At 49.9% G+C, this 25,193-nt stretch overlaps 1 protein-coding gene across 3 annotated transcripts in view; it reads right to left on the bottom strand.

Moving 5' to 3' along the window:
• Positions 1–25,193, bottom strand: part of AKT2 (AKT serine/threonine kinase 2) — a 46,849-nt gene that overhangs the window by 10,432 nt on the left and 11,224 nt on the right. Inside the window, exons 2-4 of one of the 3 annotated variants that reach the window (XM_081117992.1) lie at positions 17,848–17,977; positions 10,410–10,538; positions 8,640–8,751 (exon numbers count right to left, since the gene is read on the bottom strand). In XM_081117992.1, the coding sequence (XP_080974118.1) occupies positions 8,640–8,751; positions 10,410–10,538; positions 17,848–17,893 (287 nt within the window). In that variant the 5' untranslated portion in view covers positions 17,894–17,977. Of the gene's footprint in view, positions 1–8,635; positions 8,752–10,409; positions 10,539–17,847; positions 17,978–25,193 lie in introns of all 3 variants that reach the window. The other 2 variants (XM_081117991.1, XM_081117993.1) reach the window with 2 other exon arrangements.

Here is a 25,193-nt window from a genome sequence, read left to right as displayed (position 1 = left end):
GAGAGCAAGAGTGGAATAGGGCCAGAACATCTATGTCCCAGGAGTGGACACTTGAAGTCAGGCAGATATTAAATGATCAAAGAGGGTGACCACCTTTCTTCTCAGCCCCTTGAAAATGAGCTGCCACCCCAAGCCTTGAATGAGGAAGAGATGTGCTTCTCTGAATTCCTCCGGAACAAATGACAAGCTCAAGTGTACAAATGACCAATGTTTTGTTCAAGAAAACCAAGAGTAAAAGGAAGCATTCATTAGCCAGAGAAGCTGAGGATCTTAAAAGGCAAGTGCCACCGACATGACTCCCTGGAGGAGGCTATCTGCTGGGAGGATGGGTCAGGGACAGAGGTTCCCAACTGAGCCACCCAGTGAGGGGCACGTATTAACTTTAACTCCCCAAAAACTTAACTACTAATACCTATTGTTGACTGGAAATCTTACCGATAACAGTTAATTAAAACCTATTCTGTACGCTCTATGTATTATGTACTACATTCTTACAATAAACTAGAGAAAAGAAAAGTTAAGAAAATCATAAGGCAGAGAATACATTTACAGTATTTATTAAGAAAATTCCATGTATATGCAGACCCGTGTGGTTCCAACCCATTGTTCAAGGGTCAACTGTACTTCTATAATCCATTAGTCCTACAACACATGTCTGACTTAAATGGGCACTGCTTTTTTGTCGTGTTATATAAAATAATGGTGTGTCTTCAGGTGATGACGTCTTAGACTGGAGGAAACATGGCAACAGTGCTGAGCCCACAGGGTTCTGTAAAGTGGAGAGGGGACATTCTGCAGCTGACAGAAAGAATGAGGCAGATCTATCTGTGGACTTGGAATGACCTAAGACATCTTACATGAAAAAGGGAAGGTGTGAGCAGAGCATAGTATCATGCTATTAGAGTTAAAACCAAAAGGATTGTATGCGCATGAGATCACATAAACACCTGGCTGCCTCTGGGGCGAGCACTCACCCCTCCTCCTGCATTACAGGTGGGGAGCACACAGAGGCCCAGTGCACACCCAGGTAGAGCAGCACTGGCTTCCTTTCCTGACCCAATGCCTCAGGCAGGCATTTCTCAACTTGTTTCACCCTGTGCCCTCTTTGGAATCAATTACAATATAAATCCTTGTGTCTACATTAATATTCTTGTATTTTGAAAAATAATTTACTTTATCAGATCATAACTGTTTTCTTAGAAATTTTAAAATGCTAACTTTGTGTGTAAGACCACAGATAAAAAAAAATCACCAATCTCCTAAGAGATATGCTGATATATTTTTTAAAACATTATGTATATCTCACACACAGTCTGTCATATGAAAAACAGCATGTTGCAGACGAAGATGCGTAGCGTGCTCTTGTCTTTGTTTATAAGGGAGAACACAGGCAGTCCATCAACAGTGGCCTGAATAAATATGTGACGGTTCATCCATACCACAGGAGCTCTGGATGCAGCTCCAAGGGGCTCCTCTGGAGCAACGTCTCTGGGCCACAGAGTTGATGATCAGGAGCATGGGCTCCAGGGGCCACACTAGCTGGGGCTCAAATGGTAATTCTGCCACCCGGGCAAGCTCACCCCTCCCAGTCCACCCCCCTCTGCGGTAGGCTGGGGACACTGTGATACTGGTGAGCTGCTGTGTGCAAAGCAGTGCACACATAGGAAGTGCTCAATTCAAGAAAGGTGTTAACGACCCTAAGTGGGACCTGGGCCTATCCCATCCACCTTGACTCAGGTGCCCAGCCCCACAGGGATTTGCGGAACCCACAGGGACACAGGAGATTGGATGGGAGTAGCTGGGGCTCCCCCAACGCCTGACAAGCTCCCAATCCTGTTCCAACTGGACCAAGGCTGCAAGGTTGCAGCACTCAGAATTCGGAGAAAAAGCAAGGGCCTCGGTCCAGGATATTCCTCAAGGGTTTGCAACATGGTGTCTGGGGCAGAGGGGAGCTCCCACCCAGAGTTGGGGCTGATGTGCCTTCCATGCCTCAAAGGGAAGTCCCCAGGGGAACCAACCTCTTCCCCACCCCGAGACATGACAGGAACAGTAACAGCTCCACAGACACCACCTCATCCAATCTCCCTTAAGAGCACTGGCGGAGAAATGGGCATGTTTCTGACGTGGAAACTGAGGTGCACAGTCACCCATGGAGGTCACCCAGCCAGGTGGCTCTGGGGACGCCACCACTGCTCCCTGATGAAAGTTACAGCTTCCCAGGTAAGGCCTAAGAGGAGGAAGGAGGAAGCAGGCACTCTCACAGGCTTAGGGAGTAACTACAGCCCGGGGCGAGGAAGGAAAGCAGTGCCTTGGGGGTTGACCTTTCCCAGGGACTCCCTCATTAAACAGAACACAAATGCCCTCCACTCGCACAGGGGCGCTCTATTTCTTTCCTTTTCTTTTTAATCCACACCCAAAGGTATGTGGGGTTATTTTTTTTCTGGCCTGAAATTCACTAAGCAAGCCATGTTATTTTTAAAATTTATTTTTAAATTGTTTTAGAGAGAGAGGAAGGGAGAGGGAAACATCGATGCGAGAGTGCAACACTGATGAGCTGCCTCCTGCACGCCCCTCACCGGGAATGGAACAGGCAAACTTGAGGTGCACAGGACTACACTCAACCAACTGAGCCACCTGGCTAGGGCTGCACTCTGTTTCTTTAATCCATGTTCTCACCCAAAGTTAGCATTTTAAAATTTGTTAAAGGACAATTTACCTCAGGTAGTGACCAGACGCTTTACGTGAGGTAACCCCATAGGTCCTCCTGACCACCCTATGAAGTAGGTACTTATTTAGCTCCTTCTAGAAACAAGGAGGCTGAGACACAGAGAGGCTGATGTGCCCAATTACACAGCCAGCAAGCAGAGGCCCCGGTACCCAGGTGCCCCTACTGCCCCCGAAGCACTTCTTCCCTCGGGGGACTTTCAGGAGCCTCCTATCCCTCACTTGGGCTCTGAGGCCAGAAGACACATTTGGTGGAGCTATGCTCCCCCAGGCAGCACCCGACTGTGTGTGGCACAGACTCGGGGCCAGAGCCTAGAGCTCAGCTCTGCTGTGAACTGGCTGAGGGGCCCTGAGTGGCCTCACTTCTCCAGCCTGTCTACTGCCCTCATATACTGGGCATCGCACAGTGGCTGAGTACACAGACTCTGAAGCCGAGCGGCCTGACACGATCTTAGCTCTGTCCGTCCTGGAGGCAACACTGGGCAGGTGATTTTACTTTCCTGTGCCTCAGCCGCTGCCACATAGAGCAGGGACCAGAGGGTCGTGTAAAGGTGAAATGCAACACGAGACAGAAAGCATTAGGGCAGTGCCTGGCACAACGAGGACCTCCAAGGGTGGCTGTGAGCATTCGCCCAGCCAGCCAGCAATGCTTCCTGCTTTCTCTGCACTGGCCTGGTTCTGGGTGCTGAGGCTGCAGCAGAGACAAAGCCCAGGGAGCTCCTAGCCTGATGGAGAAGATAAGTGTGTCAAGTTCCCAAGGCAGGGACTGGAACAGGAAGCTCCTTCTCAGAGGACGATCTGGGAAGGCCTCACTGAGGAGGTAGCATCTAAGCCAGAACTTGAAAGACGTCCCTAGAACATGGACTATCCTCAGCACCAAGAACAGGCACTTAGCACATGGCTGTGCAATGAAGCAGAGGGACGGAGGCAGCCATGCAAAGTGCTGGGAGGGAAAGGAAGCCAGGTGGCCCTGAGCAGGAGGGAGCCTGAGGGTCTGCAGAAGGCCCAGCAGGTGTACTGGAGCTGAATTCTACAAAGAGAGGGAACAGAGGAGATGAGGGGAGGGTGGACAGGCCCAGATCGCACTGCGCTGCATATGCCACTGTTAGGATTTACATCTTAACATCACGGGAAGTCACTGAAGGTTTATGTAGGGATGGCAGGATCCGATTTCTGTTTTAAGTCAGCAGCTGCTGTGTGGGGAAAAGATTGGGGGCAGTGAGAGGAAGCATGAGACTACAGCAGTTCTCCAGGCAGGAGGTACTGGTGGCAGAGAAGATGGTGACGAGAAGAGATGCCAACAAGCAGGATTCCATGGGGAGGCCCCAGGCCAGTGGTTTCACGTTTACTTCCTCCTTTGTTCATGACAGTCAGGGAACTGACCCCACTGAGAAAGTGGCACAGTGCTGGTCTCACTCTAGAGCTCCAGCCCCAGCCCTGAGATACCCTGCTGGGCAAGACTAAGTACACCCCAGAGGGAAACCAGGTAAACCGGAGGTGTCAGGGCTATCATTGGTGCACAGGCCTGTCCTCCTCACAGCGTCAAGAGTAACAAGTGACTGCTGGTCTGATGGCAACGGGGGACCTCTCTCCCTAACCAGGGCCGTCCTCTGACCCAGAGGGGTGTTTGCAGTTGGAGGAAATCTGAGGTCCCCCTCTGTTCACAGATATCCTCAGATGGCTGAGCTGGCTGATCCAGACCCAGCCATGTCTGGAGGGGGAAACCCGGACCCTTCAGATCTTTCCCTTATTCTATAATTCCCTGTGCCTCTGTTTCGCTATCACCATCTCTGCTTAACAGGTGAGGAATTACCTCCAGGAAATGTTGTGAGGACGAGTTAGTATATACAAAAGTCTTAGAACAGGGTGTGGCCAGCAGAGTTAGTTTTAGTTATTGTTTTATTCATTCAACAAACATTTACTGAATACCTATTTATGTTCTTAGCACATATAAATAGACAGCTGCTACGGAGAAAAAAAAGCAGGGTAAGGGTAACAGAGCCACGGGGGCAGGCAGACCACCCCGAGGAGGTAACATGTGAGCAGAGACTCTATAATGATATCTGGGAGAAGAAAATTCTAAGCAAAGGGAACAGCAAGCGCAAAGGTCCTCAGGTAGAAAGTCTGTTTGGCATGTTTAAGGAACAGTGAGTAGACAAGTGAGGAAACCAGTGGTAGGAAATGATTCTGGAGAGGACACCAGGTCATGTAGGACTTTGTAGAATATGGCGTTGACTTTGGAATTCACGCCAAGTGGGACTGAAAGCCACTCAAGAATTCTAAGCAGAGAAATTACGTTATAAGATTTACATTAAAAAGATCACACTAATGTAATACACTATTAAGCACACCAGCCAAGACCAGGGGTCTGCAAACTTCTGTAAACCACCAAACAGTAAATACTTTAGGCTTCTCAGGCCACATGATCTCTATTGAAACTACTCAACTCTGCCACAGTAGGGAAAAAGCAACTGCGGGTATGGGCATGTTCCAATAAAACTTTATTTACAAAACAGGAGGCTGAGCTATAGTTTGCCAATCCCCATCCAGACTTAATTCCTGGTTTACAGGAAACAGAGGCACAGAGGACCAAAGTAAACAGGGCCAAAAGGCAGTAAGATAACACGTCCAAAGTGTGGCATTCTACAAGACACCTAGCCTGCCTTATCTAAAAAAAAACATGTCCTGGGGAGGAGAAAGACAAAGGACTGAACTAGATTAAAACAGGCCAAAGAGACAGCATTGTACCTTGAATAACCCTGGTTTACAAAACAACATTTTGAGGATCACTGGAGAAATCTATGGCAGGGCTATGGGGAGGATGGTACTAAACATCTACTATAAAGAACCACCTGAGGTGTGATAATGGTACTGCGACTCTGTAGAAGATGGTCCTTATCCTTAGGAGGTGCCTGCTAAGGTATTAAGGAGGTAAGTGTCACGAATATGAACAGAAGTACAAGATTCCGCAAAAAATACAGACCAAGCAAACATGGCAAATGCTGAATTGCTGACTCGGTGTGGGAATCTGGACGTTGGTTTATTATACTAAATGTACACTGGAAAGAAGTTGGCAGGGCGGGGGTTAGGGAATCCCTCTAGCTCCCTGGGAGAGCGGACAAGAGAAGGCAAGAGAGGCTTTCTGGAGCAGTGAGCAGGCCACTGCAGCATCTAGGCAAGGACTAGTCACCAGCATGGCCCCTGTGGGCCCTCTGTCCCACCACACACACACACACACACCCCGGCCCTGAGCAGGCTCATTTTCACTGGGTTGCTGGCTCCCGCCAGGTCAGGAAGCTGCCTCTCTAGCCCTACACCCCTCTTCCCCAGTGCTGAGAAAGGGACTCTTCCCCGCACTGAAGGGTATGGTATCTTACAACAATGAAAACCAGAATGGGTCTCTTGCCTAAGAAAACACTTTGGCGGCTCCCCACCCCTCCTTCTCCAGCAGTGCACACTGGGCCAGGTACCGCTGAATCGAAGCTTCCTGTTTGTCACCCCCCTGAACCTTGTAGCAACCCAGTGACAAACCCCAACTAATTCACCGCCTGCCAAGCCCCATGGGGATCTCCATCTGGAACCCAGGCCCTGGCGGAACTCAGCAGCTTCAAGGTCCGCCACTCCTCCACTTCCAAGACCACTGGCCCTTAATTCTTCGGTGACACAAACCCCTCGATATTCCCTGGAATGACAAGCTGTCTCACCTCCAGGCCTCTACATATGCTGGTCCCTTTTCCTGTGGTCACCTTCTCCTTCCTATCTCTGTTGCCAACTCCTTCCTATCTATCCTTCAAAACTCAGCCCAACACCCAGGTCCTGTACACCTATTGGCCTTCATCATCTTTTACTGGTAGTCTGTGTTTTGGTTCCCAGTTTTCAGCTGAGCAATACCTCAGATGGCCTGAGGTGGTAATTCTGTTCCCCTTCCCCTTGGGAAGGTCTGAACAATAATTACAGTATAGACCATGGTAAAAGGTCTTGTGACATTGTTTTGTGTATGCTCTAGAAATGCACTGTCCAAGCAGATGGCCACTAGCCATATGTGGCTATTTAAATTTAAATTAATTAAATAAAAGAATCCCATTCCTCAGTTGCACCAATCACATTTCAAATATCTACAGGCATCCTTGTGGGCACTGCAAGTAGAGAACATTTCCATCATGGCAGAAAATTCTCTCGGATGGTGCTGCTTTAGGTTCTCCAGGGGGTCAGCTGAATCCTCACCCCACAGACAAGCTAAAGGAGTATTTCTCAAAGAGAGGCCCAAAGGACAAAGTAGGGAAAAGTATTTGCTACTCATTACAAAGGGCTAAGCTTTCTAACACATAAAGAGCTTTCACAAATAAGAAAAAGACTACCCAACAGAAAAATAGGCAAAGGACACGAACACACCTCAGAAAGGGAAATTCACATGGCCCTTGAGAATGAGAGGAACTAAAACACCCACAGCGGAAAGACCAATGAAAACCACCCTGAGATGCCATTTCCCACTGATCAGGTTGGTAAAAATCCAAACATGTGAAAACACAAAATTGTGGACACTCTTAGAGGTGGCCTAATAGAAACATTTCTCAGTATTACAGATCTACATCCCCTGTAACATAGCAAGCCTCTAGCTAAGAATTCATCTTACAAATTTACCAGCAATACGGCAATGAGACAAATACAGGTACTGCACTGTGGCCTTGCTCGTAATGAGCAAATACTGGGAACAACCTTGGTCACCATCCATAAGGAACAGCTCTACAGACTTGGGAACATACAAGTGCAGCTGTTTATTTTTTATTTATTTATTTTTAAAATATATCTTTATTGATTTCAGAGAGAGGAAAGGAGAGGGAGAGAGAGAGATAGAAACATCAATAATGAGAGAGTCATTGATGGAGCCCGCAACCCAGGCATGTGCCCTGACCGGGAATCGAACTCCGACCGCCTGGATCCTAGGTCGACGCTCAACCGCTGAGCCATGCCCGGCCAGGCCAAGTGCAGCTGTTTAAAAAGCAAAACTACAGCCTGGCCGGGTGTGGCTCAACAGTTGAATATATCGACCTAGGATCCAGGAGATCTCGGTTCAATTCCCGGTCAGGGCACATGCCTGGGTTGCGGGCTCGATCCCCAGTCGGGGGTGTGCAGGAGGCAGGCGATCAATGACTCTCTCATCATTGATGTTTCTATTTCTCTCTCCCTCTCCCTTCCTCTCTGTGAAATCATTAAAGATATATTAAAAAAAACAAAACCAAAAAACGACAGCAGCAGCTCACTACAGACTGAAACAGAAGGATTCCCCAAGACAAATTAAGTAAAAAAGCAAGTTCAGAACAGTCTGTGTACAATGCTACCTTTTGTGTAACAGGAAAAAACAAGGGGAGTAGGGCGTGAAAGGCTCTACCCAAGTGAGCCTGTCCGTGTCTCCCCGCTACCCCACTCCGAGAAGCTCTTGGAGGGCACATAAGAGCAGTTAACTCGGGGGTGGGGCAGAAGGGAGAGGGAAGCTTTCACTAGACACCTTCCTTATACTGTTTGATTTTGAAACTAGGTAAACCTATATCATCTCTTCTGATTAATTAAGTCTCTGGACTGCCTGCCTCAAAATCAATGGAGATGTGCGTTAACAATGCAGCTCCCTGACCCTCTACCGATCTCCAGATAATCAGAGGCCCTGATGTGGCCCATGCTCCACCCTGTTAACAAGCGCTGCCTGTGATTCCAATGCACCCTCAGTCCTCAGACTGTAGCGGGGTCTATAGCCTGAGGACCCCTGCTCCTCCCAGCTCCAGCTGGGGAGACCCCCACACCAGGAGGGCTGGGACAAAAACTGCTAAGCAGGGGTCCAGGGGAATCTGTCTACTTGCACCCCTTTCCCTCACAAGGCCTGGCCGCTTGCAAAGGGCAGCCACACAGAGGCTCAGACTTGCCTCTCATCTGGAGAGTCTACGTGGAAAGTCCTCTCGATGACTGTGGTCCACTGTAGGCAGCGTATGACAAATGTGTTGGGCCGTGGTCTCTCAGTCTTCATCAGCTGGCATTCTGTAGGTGGAAAGGACAGAGACAGGAGGGTAAAGGGACAGCCCTACTGGTGTGCAACCCACAAACCCCAAGGCACCTCCTGTATGCTGACCCCAGCCAGATGATGTTGAAGACACTTCAGTGCCATGAGTTGCTCTGGACTTGCCCCGTGGGGCTCAAGATCTCGTGTGTGTGTGCGTGCGTGCGTGCGTGTGTGTGTGTGTGTGAGTGTGTGTGATAGACCACTAGACAATGAGGGCTCAGTGGTCAGGACTGTGATGGGGGAACCTAGGGGCATCTTCTGGAGGAAGAGCCATCTCAACACTGAACCCTGCAGGAAGAGGGAATGTGGTCAAACAGAAGGGTGCCTCGTGCACAGAGACCGGAAGTGCCAGAGGGCCCAGCACACGGGGAATGGCAAATTTTGCTCTAGGTGTGAGGAATGGAGAAGTGAGACAGGTTGGAGAGGTGGGCAGGGGCCCACCTGCAGGGCTCATGGGCATGATGAGGAATCTGGACTTTGTCCTGAGGGCAACAGGGAGCTATGGAAGGCTTTCATAAGGAAGGAGCATGGACAGATTAAGACAGATCCCTCTGGCTGCCATGCAGAGGGTGAGACAGAATGGAAGCTGGGGGCCCAGGGAGAAGGCTGGGGCTACACCAGAGTGGAGCCACGGCGAAGGGAGGAAAAGGCAGGTAGATGCCCAGAGGGAGGCAGAGAGAGGCACCTAGGATGAGGCCGAGGCCTGTGGCCTGAGGACTAGGGGGCAGTAGGGCCCACCCCAAGATGGAGACAGGGAGTGGGAGGCTGGGAGAAGAAAAGGGAGACTAGATGGCCAGTTTGGGCCACAGTGGGTATGAGGGACCTAGAGGACACCCAGGGAGAAACGAGGAGGAAGCCGCTCAAGACAGGCTGGCAGTTCAGGGGAGAAGCCAGGACTGGGAGCAGCCACATCAGAGTCACAGCACATGGGGAAAGCGCCAGGACAAGGGGTTAAGCAGAACAGATCAGGGACCAGGACTGGACTCCAGAGCAAGTGGGGAAGGGTGAGACTGGGCAAGAGGCTGGAGCAGGCAACTAGGTGGGAGAATGGTGGCCTGGGCTGAGGAGTGTCAGTGGAGATGGGAGTGTCTTTGAAATGTTCTTAGAAGGTGGGACACTGAGGATGTGGTGACCCATCAGGTCAGCAGGAAAGGAAGGAAGCAGGGGGCAGAGGGCTGGAGGCAGGACTGTGGTTCTGCAAGATCCAGGCAAGGGCTTTGGGCCTGCCAAGCTTTCACTGGCCAGGGTCCAGCTGGAAGGCACCACTTCAGATACCACGAAGGGGACGGAGGATGTGAGGTTAGCCCTGCAATCAGCTGAGAGGGGGGCCATGGCCACCTCTAGTTTAGAGGGACAGAGAAGCAGGCTGTTGTTACCAGAGTGCAGAGGCACCTGACACCAGCCAGAACCCCAGGACCTGGACGGCAGCAGCTGGAACCACAGAGGCAGCGCTGACTGGGCTGGAGGCTGGGGAAACGCCTGGCTTCTCCCTGCCTCCCACCTGACACATGGGTGGAGCAGGCCCTGGACAGGTCCACAGTCCAAGAACAGCTGGCCCTCATGTGCCCCCAAGACTAGCCAGTCGTCTCTGAACACCCAAACTCTGGCCCAGCCACCCACCTGCTCCAAGACTTACCTGCAACAGAGAAGTTGTTTAGGGGGGGCAGGGTCTGGTCAGGGGCCTCGGGCCGCTCCTTGTAGCCAATGAAGGAGCCGTCACTCTTCAGCAGGAAGTACCGTGGCCTCCAGGTCTTGATGTATTCACCTGAAGCAAGGCAGGGGGCAGGGGAGGAGAGAGGTCAGGGCAGACAGCCCAGGGCCACAGTGCCTCACAAGGGGTGCCTGGGTGGGAGGAGGGTGGATGAGGGGTGGGCAGGAGAGTGCCTCTCCAAGAGAAACCCTGGAGGCAGCGCCTGCTGATGAAGGCTGTTGCTGGGTTGGGCCCAGTGATTCAGAGGTCATGCCTGGCGGGAAGGTGCCTGCTGCAGTGCCCCAGGGCACCAGCTGCCTCAGCTTGTGGCCAGCAGCAAGCCATCCTTGCCAGCACGTGGCCCAGTCCCAGGAGAGGCCCAGGCTTCCAAACACACATGCCCCGTGGCCCTGTAAGGCCAAATCCCATGGGCTGGTATTCACCGTACAGCCGCGCAGGTGGATCAAATGTCAAAACACTGTGCCAAGCCGGGTATAACTGTTGTTGCGCCCTCCAAGTGTCCCTTGACCCCTTCTATTTGTTCTAACTATGAATATACCAGGCAGTAGCGTGGTAGTTAAACGTGTTAAAACTAATTGTGGCGATGGATACATAACTCTGAATACTAAAAGCCACTAAACTGTACACTTTAAATGGATGAATTGTATCTTATATATATCTCAAACTGTTAAAAACTATGAGATTGCAAGCATAAAGCCCCCAGCTTAGGGCCTAGCTCACAGAAGGCACTCACTCAATAAATGCTCTTTATCTCAGCCCACTGTGCAAAGTGTGTGTCAAGCCCTCAACTCACATGGCACATGTGAGACAGGATGGCAGGGTGGGCTCTGAGCTGTATTTGCTGTGTGGCTGCCAGTAAGTCACTTTACTCCTGAGTCTTTGTTTCCTCTTAAGGAGCTAGCCATTAAATGATACTGATGATGATGATGATGATGATGATTAGATAACACTCTACTAGTACTCTGTGCCACATACTGTCCTAAGTATCTTATAGGTTTTAACTTACTAAATTCTTTCAAATTTAGATACTAAATGATTCCATGTATATAAAGTTCAAAAACTAGCAAAACCCCAAATTCAACAACAGATTAAAAGGATTATACATCATGACCAAGTGGGTTTTACCCCAAAAATGCAAAGGTGGTTCAACGTATGAAAATCAATCAACGTAATACACATTTATAGAATGAAGGAAAAGACACATGATCATTTCGATTGAGGCAGAAATGGCATTTGACAAAATCCAACACCTTTCCTGATAAAAATACTCAGCAAACTAGGAATAGAAGAGAAGTTCCTCCATATGATAAAAAGTATCTTTGAAAACCCCACAGCTAACATCATACTCAGAGAAGGACTGAAAGCTTACCCTAAGATCAGGAACAAGAAGATGTCCACTTTCACCACTGCTACTAAACACAGTACTGGAGGTTTTAGTCAGAGACAAATAAAAAAGTAAAGGGCATCCAATGTGAAAGAACAAACATAACTATCCTAATCTGAAGATAAAATGATCCTATATATAGAAAATCACGAAGAACCCACAGAACAATTACTGGAGTTAATAAACAAATTCGGCAGAAGAACAGGCTAATCAGTTGTGTGTGTTTCTATTCACCCGCAGCAAACAATCTAAGGAAGATTACAAAAACAACTCCACTTACAACAGCATGAGGAGATGAAAGATTTATACACTGAAAACTACAAAACATTGCTGAAAGACATTAAAGACCTAAATAATGCAAAGATATCCTGTGTTCACAGACCAGAAGACTTGATCTATTTAAGATGACAACACTACCCAAAGCGATATACAGAGTCAACACATCCTCTGTATCCCCTATCAAAATTCCAACATCTGCCCGGCCGGGTGTGGCTCAGTGGTTGAGCGTCGACCTAGGATCCAGGCGATCAGGGTTTGATTCCCGGTCAGGGCACATGCCCGGTTGCGGGCTCGATCAATGACTCTCTCATCATTGATGTTTCTATCTCTCTTTCCCTCTCCCTTCCTCTCTCTGAAATCAATAAAGATATATTTAAAAAAAAAAAAATTCCAACACCCTTTTTTGCAGAAATGGAAAAGCCAATCCTCAAATTTACATGGAATTCAAATTCACATGGCAAGGGAGCCCAAACAGCCAAAACAACACTGAAAAAGAACAACAAAGTAAAGAAACTCTACTCCTTAATGTCACTACAAAGCTACAGTAACCAAATCAGTGTGGCACAGGACTAACATATAGACCAATGGAACAGAATTGTCAAAAACAAACAAATGAAGCAAAAAAACCATGGTCAACTGATTTTCAACTGGAGTGCCAAGACCACTCAGTGGGGAAAGACTGGTCTCCTAACAAATGGTTCTGGGACAACCGAACACCCACATGCAAGAAATAAACACAAAACAGAGCTGGACCGCTACCTCACATCACACAACACATACAAAATTAACTCGAAAGGATCTACTGAAATATAGAAGCTATCACTATAAAACTCTTAGAACAATATATAAGGAGTTGTAAATCTTCTTGACCTTGGACCTGGCTGGGTAGCTAAGTGGGTAACAGTGTTTCCCTTATACGCCAAGGCTGAGGGTTCAATCCCCAGTCAGAGCACATATAAGAATCAACCAATGAATTCATCAGTAAGTGGAACAACAAACTAACGTTTCTCTCTCTCTCAATCTCTCTCTCCCTTCCTCTCTCAAAAAAAAAAAAAAAAAAAAAAAATTTTTTTAAATCAATCAATAAATTATTATTTTTTTAATCCTCACCCGGGGATATATTCATTGATTCTGGGGGGGGGGGGGGGAAAGAGAAACATCGATCTGAAAACATAGATTGGCTGCCTCCTGTACACACCCCAATCAGGGATCTAACCGGCAGCCTGGGTATGTGCCCTGACCAGGAATCAAACCTGTGACCCTTTGGGGCACAGGATGATGCTCAACCAACCGAGCCACATTGGCCAAGGCTATAAAATCTTCTTCACCTTGGATTTGACAATGGATTCTTAGATATGACACCAAAAATACAAGCAACAAAGAAAAAATAGACTCATTGAAACTAAAAACTTTTGTGCAAAGAACATTATCAAGAAAGTAAAAAGAAAAAAAAAAGGGGGGTAAAAATATTTGCAAACCATGTATCTGACAAGGGTTTAGTATTCAGAATATATAAAGAATTCTTACAACTCAACAACAAAAAGACAAACAGCCTCATTATAAAATGGGCAAAGAACTTGAATAGACAGTTCTCCAAAGATACACAAATGGGCAACAAGCACAAAAAAGATTCTCAACATCATTAGTCACTAGGGAAATTCAAATCAAAACCATGAGATACCACTTCACACCCATTAGGATGGCTGCAATTTAAAAAAGGAAAAGAGAAAGAACAATCCCAAATGTTGGTGAGGATGTGGAGAAACTGACCCTGGTGGAAATGTAAAATGGTGCAGCTGTATGAAAAAGTCTGGCACTTCCTCTAAAAGTTAAATATAGAATACACTGTAGATTATAAATATAGAATATATGACCCAGGTTATTTATATCTACATATATTTACATGTTACCTAATTATATAAAATGTTAGGTTATAAATACAAAATATTTGATCCAATTTAGATAATCTACATAAATATGGATTATAAACATAGAATATATGATCCAGCAATTCCACTCCTAGGTGTATACCCAAAAGCACTGAAAACAAGTCATTGCACTACTATTCACAATAGCCAAATGGTAGAAATAACCCAAATGTCCACCAAGAAACATCTGGATAAACAAAATGTGGTATATTCATTCAATGGAATATTATTTGGACATAAAAAGGAATGAAATACTGGTCCATGCTACAGCATGGATGAACCTCAAAACCATTATGCTAAGTGAAAAAAGCCAGACACAAAAGGCCACATATTGCATGATTCATTTATATTGGAATATCTAGAATAGGTAAATCCATGAAGACACAAAACAAACTGGTGGCTGCCAGGATAGGAGAGGGGAATGGGGACTGACTGCTTAGTGAGGACAGGGTTTTCAAGGGTGATGAAAATGTCTTGGAACAAGACAGAGGTAGCAGTTACACAACACTGTGAATGTACTAAAGGCCACTGAATTGTACACTTTAAAATGGTTTATTTTGTGTTATGTAAATTTCACCTCAATTTCAAAAAGTAAAACAAAACTAGAAAAACTCACTTATGCGACTGCAAGTTAGGCAAGTTACTGCCCCTGGAGGGGCAGGGGGTTTGTGGGGACTGTCTTGTTCTATTTCTTGATCTGGACACTAGTTTTGGGGTGAGCTTCCAGGCACTTACCTGTAGTATTTTATGCATCAGTAACAAGCTAAGAAAACAAAAGAAACCTAGAAGGAAAGGAAAAACATCCTCACAACAATCTCATTTTACAGATGAGGAAACTGAGGCACAGAGAGGTTGCATTACTTGCCCAAGGCTCACAGTTGTTGAGAGCTAGGATGGAACCTGGGTTTGCTCTGTCCATGCTCTTGGCCACTACACTGCCTGCCTCTAAACTGGCAGATGGGACCAGGCCTAGTGGGGCCTGGCAAAGGCTGTTCTGGAAAGGGGATCAGCACACAGCATGAGCCACTTCAAAAGCGGTGCTCTCAGTTCGCTGGTTCCTTGAACAGAGCTTGCAGGGTGAGGCAGCATCTGGGCAGGCCTTGGAAGCACTGTTCAAAAGTCAGAGGATGCAGCGCTGCCACCTCCTCGATGGAACCTCCAGCAAATCAGTCTCCCTGCAGAGGCTCAGCGTCCTGGTCTTTAAGATGCCCACCTCACAGGGCAGCTAAGAAAATGCAACAAAATCGGGGTAGCCTACAGCACAGCCTGTGGCTGGCACAGAGTGGGCACAAAGTAAACTGGGACTGCTACTACTGTAACCATTAGGGGTGGGTGGGGTGGGATGGTGCAAACACCAAAACAGTTGCAGTCAGCAGGGGCTCCCTTTGCCTTGCCCCCTCTGCCAGCTGCTGCTCAGAATGACGGGCACTGGGAGGCCCAGGAGTGACACAAATATGTATCACTATTTCATATGGTGCAAACCGAAGGTAGGTGTGTCCCAGCTAGGCCATCTCAACAGCTCATCTGACCCCCCTGTAGCACAAACGAAGACTCTGAAGGCCTGAGAGGGGCGGAGATCCATTTAATGCTATCAGCAGCCCTCCCTGCTACAGTGCTCCCACCCCTGCCACAGTGCTCCAGCCACCTCCAGGGCTCCCACACCCCAGCCCAGAGAGCCATGGGCTTTGGGAAACTCAGAAGCTTGAGACCCTCGACCACAGACCAGACTTGCACCCCCTCCACACACACAATCCCAACCATTCATTCAATAATCAGTTACTGAGTGCCTACTGCATGCCACATACTTTTCTAGGCACAGGGGCTACCGCAGTGAACAAGCCAGATCAAATCCCTGCCCTCAAGGAGCTCACAGCGTCAGAGGCCTGGGTTGCTAACCCATTTTCCAAATGTGAAACCAAGGCTCAGAGAGATGACAGCTTACTCACAGTCACACCAAGAGGAAGTGGCAAAGCCAGGGTTAGAACCCTGACATCTGCCAAGACTCAGAAAGCTCTACTGATGGCCCCAAACACAGGGCCCAATCTGGGGGGGTAGACCGACATGTCTTGAATGGTATCCCTGTCTTTAAGGGCAACAGGAACAGGTCTCCCCTGCTCAGTCTGATGGGGGCGGCCTGGCCCCGGGGAACTGCCTCTGTCCCTCATCACTGCTTTCTGCAGCCTGGGATAGGGCAGGATGGGTGGGCACGTCTCCCTGTTCCCGAAGGGCGAGCCCCGTCAGCTTCCCTGCCCTCTTCAAACATGCCCGTCCACTCCCTGCTCCAGACTCACGGGCTGTCCCCTTTGCCCTCATGCTCTTGCCCCAGTTAGCCATGGGGCTCACTCCCTTGCCTCCTTCAGATCTTTATTCAAATGGCCCCCTCAACGAGGCCCTCCCTGACCACCCTGTTTATGACAACTCCCCTTGCCCACTTCACAACCCCTCCTTCTCACATTGCTTGGTTTTTCTCCATGGCACTTACCACCACTGGACACACATACCGACTACAGTGCCATCACCCTCCCCATTAAATGTAAGACATGAACATGAAGACGGGGATTGTGCCTGTTTGGGGCACTGCTCTATTCCCAGTGCCTAGATCAGTGCCCGGAACACAGTAGCTGCACAATAAATGTCTGCTGAATGAGTGAAAGTGCACAGAGAGCAGATATCAGCAGGTCTGACACCCTTACTCCCTAGAGGAAGGTCCAGGAATTCAGGAAGAATGCCTCCTTCCTCCTCAGCCTGGACAAGCCAGCTCTCAGCAAACTTTCCCAGCTGCATGTAGCAGCAAAGCTGGTAAGTGCCATAGCTCTGGGGGCAGGCAGCCTGGGGCCTAGGGGTCTAGTGTCTTAGTCTCTTCCCCGTAAATGACTTCATTTCTTTGGCTTGGCTGCCCACAATACAACCAGATCAGGTCACACTGTGGCTCATGACCTCCTGGGGTTCCAATCACCTGAAGAGTTCCAGCCCAGGCCCTTCCCATCACTGCTCCACTGCAGCACCTCCTCCCGTTCGCCCTCCCTCACTCTCTGCTCTAGCCACACTCCCACCTTTGTCCTTGCTATCACCCTTACTCAGCTCTGTGTGGCTCACTCCATTACCTGCTCTGGCCTCTGCTCACTGTCATCTCCTCAGAGTGACTTCCCCTGCCCACCCCATCTCTCCAGCCCCTTCCCCCTCAGAGTTCCTATTTTCGCAGCAGTACTTATCACCACCTACCATGACGTGTCTGCTTATTTGTTTGTTTGCCCCCACCTCCCTATGGAACGTAAACTCCATGAGGGCACAACATTGTCCCCAAAGCCTGGGACACCCTAGCACACTACACACATTCTGAGTATTTGCTGAATGAGTGCTAAATATCACCTCAGTGTGTGTGTTACTTCAATTAAGTGACTTCTCCTCTCTGAGCCTGTTTCTTTACCTATGAAGTGGGGCTATGTATGAAACCACTAATGCAGAAGCAGAACTTGAGGCCTGGCTTGTGGGCACATGCAGAGGGTCTAGGTAGACTCGGCCCCAGGCAGAGCCACAACTCCCTTGCCCAGACTACTGCTGAAGGATTCCATGAAATGGATGGTAAGGAGCTACTGGCCTGAAGCAGGCAGGAGGGGCTAGGATGCTGGCTCCGGGGGACTGTGAAGACCCTACACCTCTGCTTCTCACAATATCAGCTGCTGGGAGAAGGGAGAGAGGGAAGGAAGGAGGGAGGGAGAGGGAGAGAAAGAGTGTGTGTTACACAACCCCGCGGGTATAAGCAGCCCCTTACCACGCTTGTGGAGCCAGCCTTCTTTGATGACAGACACCTCGTTCATGGTGGCAGCGTGACACGCTGTCACCTAGCTTGGGACAGCTCAGGGCAGCAGGGCATGCAGGAGGCACAGCTAACAGAGAACAATCTGCAAGACAAGAGAGGAGCTCATCAGAGCTGGAGGGGAATTGGGCCCCAGTCCCTTCTCTCAGGACCTGCAGGCTCTGAGGCCCCTGTGGCTGCTCTGTTTGCTATGTACACGGTGGAGCCAGTGAGAGTAGAGAGCCCTGCTCCTGGGGCTCAGGGTGGGGGGAGATGTGGCTATGTCCCCAGGGACCCCAATCTGGGGAGAAAGGACACAACCCTGACCTCAGAGCCCTACTCTGCAGGGATAAGGGCTCTCTGGCCTATGTGCAGGCTAGACCTTGTGCTCGACACCCATGACCCACGCTGAGCAGGGGCAGCCCATCCACCCATCCTCACTGCAGGCTGGGAAAGTGGCAAGGGAGCTACGGCCCCGCCCCCAGCGTCACTCCCATGCCCCAATGCTGAGGTGACCCGGATGAATCAACAGCCCTGGGCACCTGAGGGAGTGCACAAAGCCACCAGCATCGGCCTGCCACCCCCCAACACACGCACTCTCACTCACTCTCTCCTTTCCAAACCAGGCAGTTAACAACCTGCCACCTTTACAAAACCAAGTACCCCCACTCCCCTGCGACAGGCCACCCTGTGTCGCTCCCACAGTCTCAGATCCCTCCTTGTCCCCACCAAGTGACCGAGAAAAGAAAAGACGAGAAAAGAAAAGACGGGTCTCTCAGGTGCTCCAGATCATGAACAGGAAAGCAACCTACTGTGCAGACACTTGTCTGGGGCCCAGGAGCCAGTCCTGGGGGCTCAGTCAAGGCCCTGGTCCCTTCCCTGAGACCTCCACTTCTGTCCTCAGGGACCAGCAGCTGATAGACTGACAGACGCCGAGGCTGCTGATTCTGTCTCAGGTTCCCAGGCGGCAGAGGGGAGAAGGGCGGGAGGCAGCCACCAGCTGGGCCCCTACCTGGAGCCGCAGGCCTGGACAGGAGCCACGAGCCACGGAGCCTGAGGCGCCTTTTGCCTTTCCTGGCCTGGGGTTATTTGCGGACAGCAGGTCAGGAGCTACGGTGGCCCCCAGAGAAGTGGCAGCTGGCTCTAGGGACACCATGGGCATCAGCTTTCTCTCGTGCCCCAGGGGAGCTGGTGGGCCGGACACACTACTGCCTGGCATGTGACTGTGGCAGGCTGCCTGGCCGGGCAGAGGGAAGGAGGTAAGTGGGAGGAAGCAGGGAGAGACAAGATGAACAGTGCCGGGAAGTAAACAGCGGGGTGAGAAATCACTTCTGAACTCCACACTGCAAAGGCAGGGCTGAAAGCAGCAACAGGGGCTCCCCTCCCCAGCAGGCACCCCAAAGGGCTCACACCCCATGAACCAAACACCCAGGACTGCCAGGCCTTCAATCCTAGATATCCCACCAGTGTGTGCTGCAATCACTAATGTGACCAGTCTCTCCATCCAGCGCTCCCTGAGTTGGCTCAGGCCCAGTGCTGTCCTCTCCCAGCAGGGTCCTGCTCCACCTCCTTCCCTCCAATCTGTCCCCCACTCAGCAGCTCGGAGGACTCTCAAATCTAACCCTGTCCTTCCCCTACTCAAAACCCTTTGGAAAAAGACAAGCTCCTAGGCTTGGGATTCAAGGCCCTTCAGGACCTGGCCTCTGCTGGGCTATTCTCCACTGCCTCCCACCCTGCTGACCAGGGTGGTCCCTACTGCCCAGCCACCCAGCTTCCTGACCAGCTCTCCCACCGGGCCCCACCTCCCCTCCCAGCCTTCTCCCTGGGCTCCCAGTCTCTGCACTCAACTCTTATACTCCATCTCAGTCTGGCCCTGTCTCTCCCTGTGAGCCAAGAAGTACCTAGAAAGCCCTCAGTAAAGGCTCATGACCATGACAATAATTACAGCTAACACTACATCCCCCTAATTCTGCTGCCCCCCACCCCATTCTCTGCCCACTTGTCACTTTGGCCTTTCCCTCTGGCCTCTGTCCCCCATACCTTCGTGAGTTCTCCCTCCTCGAGGTCTCAGCTGAACCAATTCCTCCTCCAAAAAGCCTTCCTGACCTCGGAGGCTTCACTGGGTGCTCTTTGTGCACTCCCTCAACCAACTCTCCCCAGACCTATAAACGCTACCATGGTGGACGAGCACAGTGTCTGGGTATCTGCTGACTACACAATGAATGAACCCAAGTCTCCCCAGCGGACCCCCAGCCCAGGACCAGACATAGCCACGGAAACGTGTCCAGAGTCTAGTCATGCCACCAATTTTTTTGAGGGTGTCCTAAGCTCCAGACACTATCCTGGGTGCCAGAGACAGAGCATCACTAAGACACAGCCTCTGCCTCCATGAAGCTCATGTTCCAGTGGGGGAGGCAGACAAGGCACCAAAACACACATAACAATGGCAGGTAGTGGAGAGGCGCAGAGGAGAAATGTAAAGCAGAGAAAGTACAGCAGGGAGCCGTTATGTTAGCACATGCTGTGGGGAAATGTGGCAGGGAGTGAGTGAGTCCTGTTATGTAGGGAAAAGAACTTCAGGCAGCGGAATAGCAAGTGCAGAGTCCCTGAGGCAGGAAGGAGCTTGGTGACCATGGAGAACTGCCAAAGGGCCCCCGTGCCCACAGGGTCAGGAGCCAGGAGAGGTGGGTAGGAGAATGCTTGGGGCCTGGCAGCTGTGGTGGGAACTTAGGGAATTCCTCCCCAACACAGGGGCCGATGCCACTTTCCCAGGAGGGAGTTCAGTTTGGAATAGTTCCCAAAGGTCTCGGATGGAACCGGCGTCCAAAGGAAGGGCGATGTGGAAAGGAAGGACAGGGCCTGGTGTCCATTCTCAGCTCTCCTCTCTCCTCCCCGTCCCTCAAGCAACTTCACCTCAAGGAACCACTGTGATTCAACACTACTAAAACACCCACTGTGTGCAGAGGTTCCCAGGAACCCCTGGCTCCCACGAACCTGCAGCCTGGCTCCCAGGAACCCCCTGAACACATGGCCACCATGATCGGAAAGAGAGAAGTGGAGGCAGCCAGTTGTGACCGAGGGTGGTCAGGGCTGCAGAGTCCTGGAGCCACTGCCAGCTGGGTGGCCCTGAGCAGGGTGCCAGCATTCCCATGGAGTCTTTTAAATGCTCCCAACCACCCCACCAGAGAGGCAGTGATCACACCTAGGGTAGGGCAGAGGCACAGAGAAAAGCCGGTTACCTTGGGTCTCCCAGCTAAGCAGTGGTGGAGGCCCTGGCCAGTGCTCGGCACACCAGAGTCACTTTTTACATTCTCATTTCAGCTACTAAGAAGCCAGCAGTAGCTCGGGCAAGGGCAAGGGGAGGAACTGGAAGATCCCCGGTTGTCCCGCCTGGATCCTGCCCTGTCCTCCCACTGAGGGTGGCGCCTCAGCTGAGGTGTTTGTGACGCAGTCCTGCGGTGATGAAACACCGGGCACCTCAGCCAAGAGGATGGCCTGCTCAGTGGGGAGCTGCCGATGGAGGACGCCTAGGCAGGAGGTCAGAGACCAGCCTCTAGAGGCAGAGTGTCCACATGCAGGGGGCCTGCCCAGACTGCTGGCCTGAAGGCAGCAAGCCCCACAGCGGGGAGTACCTGCATGGCCCCACTCCCACTCGCTGCTGCTCCCAAGGGTGTCTGGACCTGAGTCTGCTGAGGGCCTGGGCCGGAGCTGCAGCTGTCAGCTAGAGGTGAACCACCTGGGAAGCAAGGTGAAAAGAACAAGGGCACCTCACAGAGGACATGCGCACAACCAAGGAACACACACAATCTCATCAGTTACAGGGAAATGCAAGTTAAAACCACTCATCAGGATGGCTAAAATTTTTAAAGCTGACAATGTCAAGTGTTGACAAGGATGTTAAGGAATAGCTACTAATCGGAGTATTAAATGGACAATCACTATGGAAAACTGTCTGGCAGTAAGAACTAAAACGCAATACACGACACAGCAATTTCACAGCCCCCAACAGAGATGAGTGTATTTGTTTACCAAAAGACATGTACTAGACATACAGTAACCCCAAAACTGGAAACAGACCAGGTGTCCACTCACAAGAGAATGGATAAACAAACAGGTAAATTCATACAGCAGAACACTATTCGGCAAAAAGGACCTAACTACTGACACCTACAATAGGGATGAAGTGTAAGAATGTGACGATGAATGACAGAGGCCAGACACAAAATGACACATCAAGTAAGGGTCCGTTCATAGCAAGTGCAGAACAGGAAACGTGACACTTTGTTTAGGGATGCCTTTCTCACTTGTAAACTGGGCAGAAAATCAAGACAACAAATATCCAAAAGTCTGGATAGTGGTTAGATTGGGGAGTAACGGGGAGTGATATTTCTGGGAACTGACAATGTTTTATGGTAATCACACTGGGCTTTGCTTTACAGTTATGTTTTATCATACCGTATAAAATGGATTTAACATATATTTCTATATTTTATGACAAAAGAAATAACTATAAAAAAGAACCCAGGTTTGGGGGTCCAGAGGATACAGGGAAGCCAAAATTGGGCCTCCTGGTTTCAAGGGCTCCCCTGACCCCAAGGCTGGCCTGCTGGATTTTCCCCTCAAGAAGGCTGGATCCCCAATGAATAAGGAGAAGGAATCCGGGGTCCAGAGGATCCAAATTTCAACCTCAGGCTCTGCTGCTTTTTGGTTGTGTGGTCGCAGGCAAGTGACCCTCTGGGTACCACAGTGTTCCCATCTGTACAATGACTCTGCTGGAGGAGGGACAGGCACCCCAGGAGGGAGGAGGGCAGCCTGGAAAGGGGGGGGGACTGGAGTTTTAAGGGATACGTTTAACTCTGCACAGTAGAAAGCTGAATGGAAATGAAACTTACTGTACTCAATGATCAGTGCTGAGCAGGGAAGGGGAAGTGACTGGACAGGGGTCTCTAAGGGGGCTCTGACTGGACTAGCAGGTTTTATTTTTTAAAGTGACTGAGTACATGGGTATCATTAACTTACTCAATTGTTATGTCTCAAACACTGCATAATTATTTTAAAATTTCTTTAAGACATTTTTACTTCCGTCTTATTTCTCAATGGCATCCAAATTGTAGCTCCTTCAGAAGCTGCATCTCACAGCACTGGGGGTCAGATCCACAAGAGGCGATTAGCAGGATGATGCAGGACCAAGCAGAGAGAGGCCCTGGATGATGGCCTCGTCCTATCTGGCAGCCTTGGGAAGGGTCCATCCAAACCTGTTTCCTCATCTACAAAATTAGCCGGGTGGTTTCTGCCACTTAGAACTGTGAGGCCTAGACAAGCTCTAGTGCTTCTGTCCTCACCCCTCCTACAGTCTGGGACCCTGGGACCACCTGAGTCAGAGCCCATCCCTCCTCTTCTCAAACCCTCTGGTGTCCCCATCTAACCCAGAGTAAAAGCCACAGTCCTTAACAGGAGACCCAGGACCCAATGAGGTCTGCACTGTCACCCCTTTACTTCTCCAAACACACACCATTTCAGTGGTACCTGCTCATACCCCTACCTCAGGGTCCTTGCACATGCTGTCCCTCGGTCAGAAGGCTCTTCTCCAGGTATCCAGAGCTCCCGCCCACTTTCTTCAGTCTCTGCTCATGTTACTTTCTTTGAGAAGCCTTCCTAACGTCCTTAGACAAACGGGTACCCATCCTACCTCCCTTATCCTTTACTTTTCTCCATAAGCGTTTATCTCACATGATTGTACAGATTTACCAGTTTATCAGTTTACTGTAGACCTCTCCCCACTATGATGTCAGCATGGTGAGAGCAGGGGCTCTGGCCTGTCTTGGGCGGCAACGGATCTCAAAGCCTTGCACGGTGCTGGGTACACAGTGGCCACTTAATATATATTTGTGGAATGAATGTGTATGGAGTACAGGCACTGTGCCCAGAACAGGCTCAAAATAAGCTAAATTCCTTTCCTTGCCTTTTGTCAGGTCGTTTCTCTCTCACCCCCTCTCCCTGACCTGGTTTCTACACCAGACAAGACAGATGGGATGAGGGAGGCAGAAGAAGAGGCTGAGGCACTGCATCTCCAGGCACTTGAGAGTAGGGTGAGGGCTCTGTCCTGGCGCTGAGATGCCCGCCCTCTAATCTGTGCCTCACATACCACTCCCAGAGGAGGACTTACTCAGCAGGTAAGTTCAATGATCAGCACCTGCTTGTAGGAACTTGGGAGGAAAGGTGCATGGTGGGCAGAGGGAAATGACTCCCTCACTCACCATCCACAGCTCTGTGAACTGCTGCCTTGTTTATGAGAGCACTTTAGCAAACCTGATAACATGAAAAACACGAATGTCCTTGGAGGAACCTCTGCAGAAAATGCTTATGACAGTGCACAGAGGGGTTTCTCAACCTCAGTAATATAGCTACTTGGAGCTGAGTAATTTTGGCCGCGGGGAGTGCTCTGTGCCAGGTAGGGGGTTTAGCAGCATCCCTGGTCTCTACTTGCTAAAGCCAACAGCACACCCTCTCCCGAGTTGGGATCATCAAAAATGTCTTCAGACATTACGAATGTTCCCTGGGTCAAGCCACCCCCTTTGAGACTGCTGTTCTGAGAGCCTTCTTGCTGGACTCGTAAAACCCTGGAAACAAACTAATGTCCACAACAAGTATCGTAATAATGGTTAATGTGATGTCAATACTAAAAAGAGGGAATGCCTGTTTAGCACTTACCACATGCCAAGCACACCTGATGCTTTGTGTGTGCAAATTCCACCCTCCCAGCAACCCTATGCAGGCACTTACACCATTAGCTCCATTTCAATGAAGAAACTAAGTCACAGATGTGAAATGACTTGCCCCCATCACCGGATCAGAAAGTATGGAGCTGGGATGGGACTCCAAGCAGCCTGGCTTCCCCATCACAATGCACCATATGGCCTTCAGAGTTAGGCAGAATCAGATTCAGGTCCCTGCTCCCCGACTTTATAGCCTTCCCAAGTCTCAGTTTCCTCCTCTGTGCAAAGGAGCTGCAAGCAGTGCCTCCATCAAAGGCTCATACATGCAAAAGGACTCAGCACTTAACCCTAGATAAGGGTCCATCCAGCTGACAGACACACAGTAGCATCCCATGCATGAGAACCACTTGATGGGCCGACACTGACTGTCAGCGTTCAGCTTACACACGGAACAACAAAACATCTGACCAGATCCCTTTTCTGAAACAAATGTTGCCTCAACTCTGACATGCGTATTGTTTCACCTGCTGATATTACTGAGACTGACATGCATCTGACAATCCACATATAAATTTCATCTAAAGCATCCTTTTCAGAAAAGCAGTT

This window comes from Miniopterus schreibersii, assembly GCF_964146895.1.
Source record: "Miniopterus schreibersii genome assembly, chromosome: 18".
In the NCBI taxonomy this organism is placed as follows: Eukaryota; Metazoa; Chordata; class Mammalia; order Chiroptera; family Miniopteridae; genus Miniopterus; species Miniopterus schreibersii.
The sequence above is the reverse complement of the archived record's forward strand: the minus strand, read 5'-3'. Positions and strand labels throughout refer to the sequence as shown.